At 48.0% G+C, this 12143-nt stretch overlaps 1 protein-coding gene across 3 annotated transcripts in view; it reads right to left on the minus strand.

The window, feature by feature from the left end:
* The window catches only part of Sdk1 (sidekick cell adhesion molecule 1), a 788311-nt gene that overhangs the window by 165114 nt on the left and 611054 nt on the right, over positions 1–12143 (minus strand). For all 3 annotated transcript variants that reach the window (XM_048330089.1, XM_048330099.1, XM_048330108.1), the window contains one exon: positions 7621–7802. In XM_048330089.1, coding sequence (XP_048186046.1) covers positions 7621–7802 — 182 coding nt within the window. The remainder of the gene's footprint in view (positions 1–7620; positions 7803–12143) is intronic.

Here is a 12143-nt window from a genome sequence, read left to right on the forward strand (position 1 = left end):
CAGGCATCCCTTGATGTGTCAGGCATTGGCTTGGACTCGAGGACATAGGTCCAAACATGACAATGCAGCAGCTCCCACCCTCAAAATGCTCCTTACACAGGTCTACAAATCTAAGAATGTGATAGCCATGCTAGCAGAAGGTAGACTTCTCTCACCTGGGCGCAAGTGTCCTTTGGCAGAAATTTCAGGTTAGTCACAGAGTCCCTTCCCTCTCATGAGCTGCCTGTGGGACACAGGTGCCAGAACTCAGCCTCTCTCTCAGGCCCCATGTCTGCGCTCGGCACCGAGGTGCACGGGCCCGGCTCACAGCCCCACTTTAGAGCCTGATCTGTTTCATAGCTGGACATGCAAGAAGGCTGCACAGCTCAGAGCCCCATGAATCCCGAGTCCAGTGGGAGCTTTTTCTGGAAAGGATGATAGATCAGTCGAATCAAATACCTTGCATTGCTCAAATTCAGTTCGCTTTAAACTCTAGACTGCAAATGATTAGTGGATCAGAAAATCAATTCAGCGGGCACACCAGCATTCTTTAAAGAATGAAACAGGATGGAAAAGGGCTGAAAAATATCAAAGGACATCAGCGATAGTGAGGAACTATTTTCTCATGAGCCCTTCATTTTTTGGTATATGTCAGTCCTAGGGCTTGAACTCAGGGCTTTGCATACTCACTTGGAGTGTTTCCCACTCGAGGCTAGCGCTCTACCACTTGAGACACAACTCTACTTCTGGCTTTTGGGTCGTTAGTGGGGAGATAAGAATCTCATGGACTTTTCAGCCTGGGCCGGCTCTGAACTGCAATCCTTAGATCTCAGCTGGGATTACAGATGTAAGCCCTCAATTGTCTGGCTTTGGCTGCGTTTTGGCGCAAACTGGATTTCTTCTCATATGTGACAGTCTGAAATGTCCAGTGTACAGACAGCCACTGCACACCCACCTCCCACAGGGGTCATATGAGACCTGGTTTTATTTCTTTTCATTTTGTATCCAAGCTCCAGTGAATACCTGGGAGCAATGTTCACCTTACTTGGAAACAAAGCAAAGCAAATTCAGGGATGGCAGAACCCAGCTGACAAAGGTTTCGGCTCTAGTTCTTTCCAGCATTTTCCAGTGGGACATGACCTTGGAAAAGCCAGTCACCTCAGTGTGCGTCCCACATTTCCCTCTGCAATGCAGGGACAGTGTGTCTGCACTGCGTGACTATAGGGCTTGCGTGAAATAAGGTAATAGCTGAGGTAAATGGTTAGGCTGGCTCCTGGAAGACAGCATCTTCCCCGAAAATGCTAGCTTCCTATCTTTCCCTTTCCCATAAAGTCCAAAAGACCAAATTAAGACACCTAATGGAACAACCCGTATCTATTTTGTCCAGCTTTTACCCAGTGTTTCAGTAATGCTGCGTGAGTTTGGAGCATTATTGTATTTTGTAGGAAAAGCCTGAGGTCCAGAGAATCTGAGGGATTGAGAAACAAATCTTTTTGTGCAATGTCATTTAATGCCACATTGAGAATTTCCCAAGAGGAGATAAGAATGGGGCTTGCAAACGAGTGTTCATTTATAATCCTTACTTCCAAAAACCTTTCAAAGCCCAAGTGAATATTTAGGAGCTTTTTACTAATGTTTTGGAAATGTGGATAACCAAATGTTTCTTTCTTGTTTCTTCTATTTCTTTTAAAAACATGAACTATTTCATTATAAGGCAATGTTCTGAAGTCAGAACCAACCATTATAGAAGAAATATAACCTGCTACAAAAAGAAAAATGATAAAAGAAAATAAAAGCAGGAAAATGCAAAACATTGGTGCACTCAAAAAAAAAAAAAGATGATTTATAGTATAGTTTGTCTTTGGACCCTTTATAAGAGGAATCAACTTCTACACCTAAAGAGATGTATTTAAAAATGGAGAGAAGAAATGTCATCAGTATGGGTTTGTTTTTAGGATAGAACTGAAAATTACTGTACTTTGCATTCTTCCAATGCTATAGTAATCCACAGTTGGGCTCACCTGAGAACTTCAGGTTCTCGTGATTTCTTCTGTGTTTTTTAGGCTTATTTGAATGCTTCAGAACAACACTGATTGTGTGAGCCAAACACGGAGTCAGCATGGAATGTGAGTGGCTGATGGTTTGCTATGGGTCAGGTGCCTTCCCTCCCTTCCCCTCCCCTCCCCTCCCTTCCCCTCCTTTTCCCTTCCCCAGGACTACAAAGTTGGGGAGGTAGATCTGGCAGTAAGAAAAACCCTTCTAATTATAGTGGGCATTTACTTTGCAGATTTACATTCTACACTTGAAAAAAAAAGTTTTTCCCCTCCCTCTTGAACCCAAAGCATATTGATTTCTGGGAGCATTGTAAGATTCTTGAGTAACATGTAAGTTACTTTCCATTTCCTTTCGAGGGCATCAGGATGAGAATCTGACAGGTAGGCTCTGTGTGTGACGGGGCCAACCTTTCCTCTCACCCCCTGCAAAGTTCACTTGGCTGAAACTGAATTAGAGTTGTGCTGCTCGATTTATAAGTTAATACATCCCGGTTGAAATGCCTCTGGGCCGAGAGGTCAGAGGCACACTGCTCAAGAAAATGATTAGGTGGGATTGGCAGACAGGATAATGGGGGCGGGGGGGAAGCAAAGGGGGAAATCTCAGAAGTTAGCAAGTCTGTATCAGGCGATGCCTGCATGCCAAAGCTGGGTGGATGGCCATGAATTTCTAATACAACTGGGTAACACACTGCTTAAGTTGGCCCTGGGACTCATGGCAGGTGAGGAGTTGGGTTTAATTACTTCAGGGTACTGTATCAAGCCCTGTTGCACCCAGGGTTGAAAGAACTTGCTCTCTCCTTAAGGCGTTTCAGAGGAAATGCTTCTGAGGTTAAAAAAAAAGTATGTGTGATGCTTGGTAGCCCCTGCTTGTCATCCTTGCCTACTCAGGAGGCTGAGATGTGAGGATTGCCATAGGAAGTCAGCCCAGGCAGGAAAGCCTGCGAGACCTTATCTCCAATTAGCCACCAAAAAGTCAGAAGTGGAGGGCTGGGAATATGGCCTAGTGGCAAGAGTGCTGGCCTCCTACACATAAAGCTCTCGGTTCGATTCCGCAGCACCATGTATATGGAAAACGGCCAGAAGGGGCGCTGTGGCTCAGGTGGCAGAGTGCTAGCCTTGAGCGGGAAGAAGCCAGGGATGGTGCTCAGGCCCTGAGTCCAAGGCGCAGGACTGGCCCCCCCCCCCCAAAAAAAAAAAAAGTCAGAAGTGGAGCCGTGGCTTTTAGTGGTAGAGGACAGCACTTAGGCCCTGAGTTCAAGCTCTAGTACTGACTCCCTGACTCTCTCTCTCTCTCTCTCTCACACACACACACATGTGTGTGTGTGAGAGAGAAGAAGGAGCTGGAATGAACAGTTCCCAGCTGCTGGCACCAACAAAGGCGCATGAATGCTTCCTGTTTCCCTCCCACCCCTCAGGTGGGCCCTGCATCACTGGTAAGCTCTTTGAGACTCCCGCGTAACAAGCCCCTGCTGGGAGACAGCATCGAGCTGCTTGTCCTTCCCTGGCTGTCCCACAGCTTCTCTTAGGCGCTCCACTCTAGAGCCTCATTAAGATCAAAATGCATCACACCTCACTTGCCACTTGATAAAGGGAGAAGGAAAGTCAGGCTGGCCCAACCTGGCCATCTCTGTCCCGAGTCTCTCTTGCCTTTCTGGGGGCCTCCTTATGTTTCTAGACATGCCAATGACTGCTAAAATGGAGCTGACAAACACTTAGGAATGATTCCCCCCCCCCCCTTTAACATAGGCATTATTTATTCTCTTTGCAGCTTGTAGGACCTATTTAGCCACCAGGTTTTGTCAGCACTTGGCTAACACTGCAGAATGGCTACTTGGGTTTCCTGTGGAGAGCGCAGGCTAGTAATTGCCCAGACAGTCCCAGCCCAGAGCCAGCCCCAGGCCCTTTCTAGAAAGTGAACAGCCCCTGGATGAGACCTCTCAGCAGGACTCACCTTGCAGAAACTACGAGCCACCCCCCACCAGCACCATCTCCCCACCTCCTATAAAAACAGACAACAGTGCAACCAGCCGAAGGGCCATGGGTCCAGCCTCACCAACAACAGGAGGATTCTGTGACTTGCAAGCAGGAAGTCAGTGGTACCTGGGACTTCTAGCTTGGTCCTAAAAGGTGGCATACTTGGCCATGAGGCATACCTTTGTGCCTTCCTTCATCTTGTCTTCTACAGTGTGGAGAGCTGACATCACAGTAGTCAGCTGCTGACCATGAGATCATATGGCAAATACTAATGAGAATAGGAAAGATGGTGAAGCAAGAAGACAAGAGGGTTTGGATTCTCTGATGACCTCAGAGCTACCGTTACAACCCAGCTGCCCACGACCTGCTTTTCTGAGGCAAGAACAATGCAAACACACCTCCATCTGATTTAAGTGACTGTCATTGGGGCCTGTTTCCATCAGCACAGACACTGTCCCTAAGCAATGACAGACAGCTGAGAGAGTTCACTTTGCCCAGTGGCCCGCCTTGGGGATCCCAGTGAGTCCCTCTCTTAGGCTGGTCTTTCTGGGTGTCACTTCCTTCCTGATGTGCCACTTTGTCGCATCTCACTCCACTCCATTCCACTCCACTCATAAACCATCCATGGCTTGACAGCTCAGTCCCTGCTCTCCCACCAGCTCCCCGCTCGGCCTGACTGAGGTGGGATCCAATCTGAACGCTGCTCCACACGGCCGCCGTGTGCTGGGACATTGGGGGAGGGCATGAAGAGTGGGGCAGTGCACACAGGGTGCCCAAACCCCGAGGCATCTGGAGCTGGGGCCAGTGTGCTTCCCTGGACAGCAGTTCTTCCTGAGACCAGCCAAATGCCTGGGCCTGACTTGCGGTCAGTGTCACGGTCAAGTCTAAGGCACAGCGTCTCCACAGGTGGTTAACAAGCATTTGTTGTGGGGCTCAGCAAGTTCCACTCAGCACTGCCATCCCATGAGCTCATGAGTAGTTAAATGGAAAAGCGGAAGTGGAGGTCAGGCTCTCCCCCATATGAAGAAAGCAGAGCCTTTCACAATGCCAAGCCTGCTTTGGCCAGACATACCCAGTGAGTCCCTTGCATCTAGATGAAGGACCCAGCGCCCCCCAATCCCCCCATGCCACCATCTCTAGTGGGACCCCCATGTCCTGACATTCTGCTGACATGAGGTTGATCAGGCCACCCCAGGTGACGGTGGTCTTGACTCCGATACAAGTGCTGTGTGGCCTTAGCTGGCCATGAGCTTTCATGCCGACTACATTACCACTGGCAAACACATAGCAACTGGGAACGAGGCTTGTATTGTTCCATCCTGCCAAGTGCATGCCGTTTGGGGCCCCGGGGCCCGGCTATGGGTTTTACACCCATCCCTGCTGTGCAGGAAGCGCGGGGCGAGACTTGTGGAGCTCTCAGACATTCCCTACAGCATTGCCTCAGAGACAGCCAACGTGGCACAGGTGAATGGCTCTGAAGGGCCTTGTGCCACCAAACACACATCCAAAGCCCTTCTCACTTTCAACCCTCAGAGCAGGGCCAATCCATCACCTCACAGCCAAATTATTGTTGTTTTGTGTCGGGAGCTGCCCTGGCCCTCTCTGCTCCCTCCCATCTTCAGAGTCATCTCCCAACACAGCTGTTAGGCGTCCAGCTTCCTCCCAGTGCCAACAGCATAAAAGCCAAATGCTGAGTCCTCGAAGGCCTTCTCAGTGGGCCTCAGATCTGCTTCTCTCTCCCTCCCTGGTTTTCAAATGCACCGGTCAGATAATGAGAGCATCCCAGGTGACAGTAATAAGGGAGCGGTAATAGCAGCCTTTGTCATTTTCAGTCTTTCTAAGTTTATTGTTGTTTTGTTAAATAGACTAATTAAAGCTAGCTTTAATTGTCTGTGTTTGCAGCTCTTTTCCTCTTCCATCGGGTAATCAAGGATTACTTACAGATGGACGGGCCCTTCCATGGTTGTCCTGCGTGTTAATATTTCTGCCGGTTGCTGCGCAGGCGGAACTGGCTGCACTTAATTTATAAGGGAGGATTTATGGACTTGGGGATGACAACAGACAGGCAATCAATAAGGGATGATAATAACAGCATGTAATACCAAGGAACATTAGGTCTCAGGCATGATTTGGGGACAGAAGTGGGCAGTTGGAAACCTTATCATTTGAAAAAGGTCAAGGCCTGGTAGCAATAAAAATGCCTAAGCAAATAAAATCACACCTGTGAATCAGGAGCGGAGCATAAATTGCCAAATGGAAAGGGAATGTAGATTTTTGTGGAAAAATGACTTTCCTGGGCAAGGTGTTGGGCTGTTTGTTTGCAGGGTTCACGTGAGGTGTGCACTGAGGGGGTTCTATTCCTCACTATTCTGAAGAACAGCAGTGAAATACAGATGGTGCCGAACTCTTCTAGCATGGCCAGCTCTTGCTGGGGCTAAAACCCCAATCCTCCACACAATGGAGGAGGTGTCAGATGCCATAGAGAGATGTAACTTTAAGCATAGGCCTCAGTCCTAGCCTGTGTGTTTAAGACATCTGGTCTTGGGTGGGGGGAGGGAATAGCATTTTTACTGATCTAATAAGTGAAATATAATAATAAGTGAAATGCTTGTATAACTGAAAAGGGCAAAATCAAGAGTTGAGAAATTCCATGACCAATTCCGTGACCCCGTCACTGAAATGACTGCTCAGCATCGACCCTCTGGAAGTTAGCTGCACAACTCCACAGCTAGCTTGGCAGCAAAACACTCACCCCAGCCAGAACGGTTCACTGCCACAGACCCTCTGCTCATGAATCTGTGTACAAGCAAAGGGCGTTGGAGAAACTTCCTGCCCATAGAACTCAGTAAAGGAGCAGCTGGGACATTATAAATACAGCACTGCTTCAGGTTAGGGAGAGGCGGAGAGATGGAATTACACACATAGTGGGTTTTCTTTTGCATTCCCCTAGAGGTTTGCATCTTCTACCTTCCCTTCCCTCCCTGTGTCCTTCCCTCTCTTTCTCCTCCGCCCCCCCCCCCGGCCGCCCCCACCTCTGTTGCAGTATTGTAGATTGAAGCCAGTCTCCAATGCTTGCTAGGCAGGAACTCTACTACATAAGCCACACCCTTTTTGCTTTAGTGTGTGTTATATTTTTTGGGCAGGGAAGGCAGCCTCAGATTATGATTTTCCCAATTTTGCCTCCCAGTAGGAAGGATTTCAGGCATTGGCACTGGTGCCCAGCCCTCTGTTTTTACTTCTTTTTGTTCTTCCTGATTTTCTTCCTCTAACTCCTTTTTCTTTTGTCTGGTAGTACTGGGGCTTGAACTCAAGACCTCATGCTTTTCCCTTAGCTCCCCCCCCCCCACCAAGGCTAGTGCTCTACCTCTTGTGCCACTGCCCCACTTCTGGCTTTATGCTTCATCCACTGGAGAACAGTCTCTCAGATTTATTGGCTGAGGATCGCTTCAGGTCTCCATCCTTAGATCTCAGCCTCCTAAGTAGCTAGAATTACAGGCATGAGCCACCGGTGCCTGGCTGGTCTGTCTCATTTCTAACATACTCTGATAAAACCTCATCAACCCAGTTACCCAGTAAGATTCCCCAGCCTTGAAGCCTTAGAAAGTCAGCTTACCTCCTTGTAAGGTGTACTCGGTCACAGCTCTGCTGAAGACGCCCAAGCCAGCTCCGTTGTAGGCGGCTACCTGGATTTCATACTGGGTCCAGATGATTAGGTCTGTCACCAGGCAGTAGTTCACCTCAGGGCTGGTGATGTTCTTCTGCTGATGTTCTCCGGGCAGGCCAGCCAGGCGGTATCTGGAGCAGAAAGGAAACCATGAAGCAGAGAAGCAATTCAACCAGGGACTACTCAGGCTCTGCACAGCAAGAAAGAAATGGAGGTAAATGACAGGAGCAGAGCCAAGAGGTCATCTCTGGACATCACTGTTTCCCAATCCAACAACTATAATTGATATTCTCTTCATTTCACAGATTACAAGATCTGTGCAAAATGAAACTGGAGTTTCCAAAGCATTGTGGCTATGAAACAATTCTATTTCTATTTGTTTATTTGGGAGTACTGGGGACCAAACTCAAGGTTTGGAGCTTGCTAGGTAAACACTCTACCACTGGAGCCATGTTCCCAACCCTTTGTGCTTTGGTGCTTTAGACCGTATTATTATTTCATATAGGATGTCATACTGTTTTCCAGGGCCAAGCTGAGACTAGGATCCTTCTTCCTCCACCTCCTGAATAGCTGAGACTACTACCCATTAGCCCTGAATTCTAGCTTGGTTTTTTGTTTGTTTGTTTTTATGTTTTTCATGTCAGTCATGGGGCTTGAACTCGGCCTGGGTGCTGTTCCTGTTCCTGAGCTTTCCAGCTCAAGGCTAGTGAGTGCTCTACCACTTGAGCCACAGTGCCACTTCCAGTTTTTTGGTGGCTAATCAGAGATAAGAGTCTCATGGATTTTTTTCCGGGCTGGCTTTCAACCGTGATCCTCAGATCTTAGCATCGTGGGCTAGGATTACAGGCATGAGCCACCAGTGCAGGTGTGAATTCTAGCTTAAGTACTGCTTTGTCTAGTACACACAGTGACTCAGTTCTCAAAGTATGAAACAGGAGTTTCACTGGGACTTGAGAACCACTTTCCTTTTGTGAATGCTATGTCGGGAGAAATCCAAAGGTGAACAGCATGTGACCTCTTGGCCCCTGTGGACTGTCTCCCAGTTCAGTTTCCACTCAGGAATTCTAGGTTTGTCTATGTATATCCCAGTCCTAGGATAAATGACTTTGAAAAGCGTTAACACTTCTAAACTCTTAGTCCACTGCTAAGGATGACAAATTGCTTTTCTAGAAGGACTACTATAAATGCTTGGGATAGCATGCTCTTCCATTTACTAAAGCAGAAATGTAAAAGTTGTGCTTATTAAAAACGATGCTTTACTCAACTCTGCACTTACAAAACATATAAATTAGGAAATTGCTTTTTGTACTACGGAAGGATTTTTAGCACATTATGTTGATTAGCGAATGTTTTTTTTTCCCCATGGTTCGGTTTATAGAAGTTAATGTACTGAACGAACTCAGTTAATTCACGGAGCTTTTCTGGATCAGCCCCCCTGGGTAAAATGAGGGACGTGTATGGTACAAGTAATGTCCTCATCACCCAGCAGCTTCCCAATGCATCACATTCCAGAAGTAGGTTTTTGGCTTCAGAAAACTGTGGCTTTCTGTGATAAGTGGGAGGGGAATGAAAGATCTCAAACCAGACTGGCAGCAACTAGCTTTATGGTCCTCTCTGAGACTGCCCTGTCCTCCAGGGTAGAGCTCCATGGCAGGAAAACAAGTACCTGAGACAGGTACACCGAGATCTGGGCATTACCAAGTCTGCTGTGATTAGAAAAAAAAAAAAAAAAAAAAGCAGACCCAGAAATTCAGACACTGCCATGGAACACCACTTTCCAAAGAGAACAGCTAAAACCCAGTGAAGAAGTAGAGGGGGAGGGGCCATAAAAGCTTTTCCATGAATACCACAGTTCTCTGAGAGCCTTCTTTTTCTTGCTTGTAACAGGCTATTAGTGCTCGACAAGACCTGTTCCATAGGAAACAACAATGCCCAAGAGCAGATAACACCTGAAAGCATGAAGTCCCAAGGCCTCCCTCCCACTGTGTTATGGTGTGGACAGGAAGTGCCTCCCTCTCTCAAGGATCAGATATTGAAGGATTGCTTTCAAAGTTGGTGGATTCAATCACTGGATCATGGTGGCTTTGATCTAATCAGCAGATTCATGCATTAGTGGAATCCAGTAATGTGGACTATTGGCCATTGGTTCAATGTAGGGGATGACTGGAAGAGGTGGGTCCCCAGGGGACTGCCTTTGAGAGCACTGCCTCATGTCTGGCTTCTTCCTTTGGTGCCTTCAATTCCGTGCCACCATGAAGGTAGCAGCTCCCTCCCTCATCCTTCTGCCACCATGCTCTGTCCTATTACAGGCCCAGACGTGATGCATCCAACTGACCGAGCACCACAACCTCTGAAAACTTTAGGCCCAAGTCAATTTTTTCTCCTCTCAGTTATTAGTTATGGGAGGAAAGGTGACTAATGGGTTCTGGCTCTTGCTTACAAAGAGCAAGTAGCCTTCCGCATGGCCCACCCTGGTGAGAGCTTCATGGGGGAAATGAAGCCACTTTTGCCTCAGATGCTGTTGTTTAATGAATGAAGTAGCCCTGCCAGTCAGGGACAGGTGCAGTTCTTAGCAGGTGCTATAAAACACCCTGGAGGTAGCGGGCCTGCTCCTTCTCTGTTAGTCACTGTGAGCCGGTGGTCTCAGGCACATACTCCACCCCTTTGGACCCTGTCTCCACCTCTCTCCCTGCCCTGGGAATTGCACGAGGGGCATTTCACTGGCAAGAACAGAAGGGAATACTGCTGTGAAAGGCAAAGCGGCCCTCCTTCATTTTGAAAGTTGCTCTTTTACCATTGAAGTCACGAGACACAAAGCCTCCATGAGTCTGTGTTCTCCTAAGCCACACTACACGATAGTGAAAAATGAATCTTGAATTTGCTTCTTCAGAACGGGCTGTGCTCCCTGCTGGAAAAGGCAGGTTGGTCCATCTGGACAGGGCTCTGGGTGTTTGGCTGTGCTTGCTGGATGTCTAGGAAGGTCACAATTAATTGGGGAGTGTAGGCATCCTCCTCTTTGTGGGGGGCTGTGTTGCCCTGGAGACTACTCAGCCAGTGCAGGGTGATTTTTTTTTTTTAAATAGAAATAAACAGGAGAACGTTTTTAAAGGACACAACCCCCTGATCCTCTCTGAGAAACACCCTGCCCATTATTATAAATATTTTATGAATGCACACGCATCCCAACTACTTGTTATGGCCAGGGCCGCGGAGGTGATTTATTTCTACTGGTGCTTCGGTGTGTGGCGCCTCGGCTTCGACGCAGCGGACGGTACCCTGGAGGGTGCTCGCTTGCAAGCAGAGCTGATCTGCAGACCCGAGGGCTATCTGGGAATGTTTGCAAGCGAATTCATTTTGGCATAGGTCTTTAATTTCTGAAAACTTTGATAGGCACAGGCTTTGGGTGTATAGCACCCCGATTTTTAGGTCTTTCTTTATTTAAATGAACACAGACACCCTCCTCCGCAGCTTTTCACCCAGCAGACACCATCATGGAAAATCCTTTAACAGTCGTAATCCCACCAAAGAGAGAACTGTGCAGTCTCCGATGTGGCCTGGTAACATCAGAAAGATTTTATTATTAAGCGCAGGTGCCCCGAGCCTGGTTCGGTGGGAGGTTGTTATAGCTCCAGCTTTGACAGCCGCAGCCTCGAGAAGTTTCCTCTGGGTTCTGGCAAGGCGGTGGCTGTGAGAGGGCAAGCCAATTATTTCCATTAGTTGACGTGCACGAACAAGAGCTGGAGGAAACTGGAGCAGGAGCACGCAGCCCAAGAACAGAAACCCGTGGCACGAAGCAGAAGAGACTGGGGAGGAAGGTCAAGCCAACTGGGGACTGTCGCAGAGTGGGAGCACAGCCCTGGGCCTGCCTGTAGGGACAGCTCGAAACCTCTCTGACCTTCTTTAAATGAGGAAGTACAATGAGGGGCAGAAACAAAAGGGCTGTGAGTATTGACACCAGTTGTCTCTGTACCCCAGGGATGGACTGTATTAAACAACTACAGGCAGACAATGATTTGGCTCATGTTTATAGGAGAACACACAACACCTGAGAAAAACCTAGAGAACAGTTTGAGAGAGAACAGAGAGAGATCACACTCTGTGTGTGGTTGAACTCAAAGTTCTGGTATTTGTGATTTTCTCTTTTCACTCATGGCTGGTGCTCTACCATGTGAGCCATGCCTTCAGCCCAGCTTTTTTGGTGGGTAACTGGAGATGGGAGTGACTCAGTCTTTTCTGTCTGGGCTGGCTTGGAACTGCCATCCTCAGAACTCAGCCTCCTGAATGGCTAGGGTTACAGGTGTGGTGCCTGGCTGGAGGTCCTGACTTTTAACTAAAATGTGGATGGCTATGCATAGTGGTCTGGCTGGTGTTTGTGGTATGTGGGTTCACGGTGATGCCATTGAGGAAAATGTCCAGGATGTGTAGAGTTCAGGGCTGTGCTGTGCTCTGGGGCTGTCTTATGGGTGTGTGAT

Source organism: Perognathus longimembris, chromosome 1 (genome assembly GCF_023159225.1).
Source record: "Perognathus longimembris pacificus isolate PPM17 chromosome 1, ASM2315922v1, whole genome shotgun sequence".
NCBI lineage: Eukaryota > Metazoa > Chordata > Mammalia > Rodentia > Heteromyidae > Perognathus > Perognathus longimembris.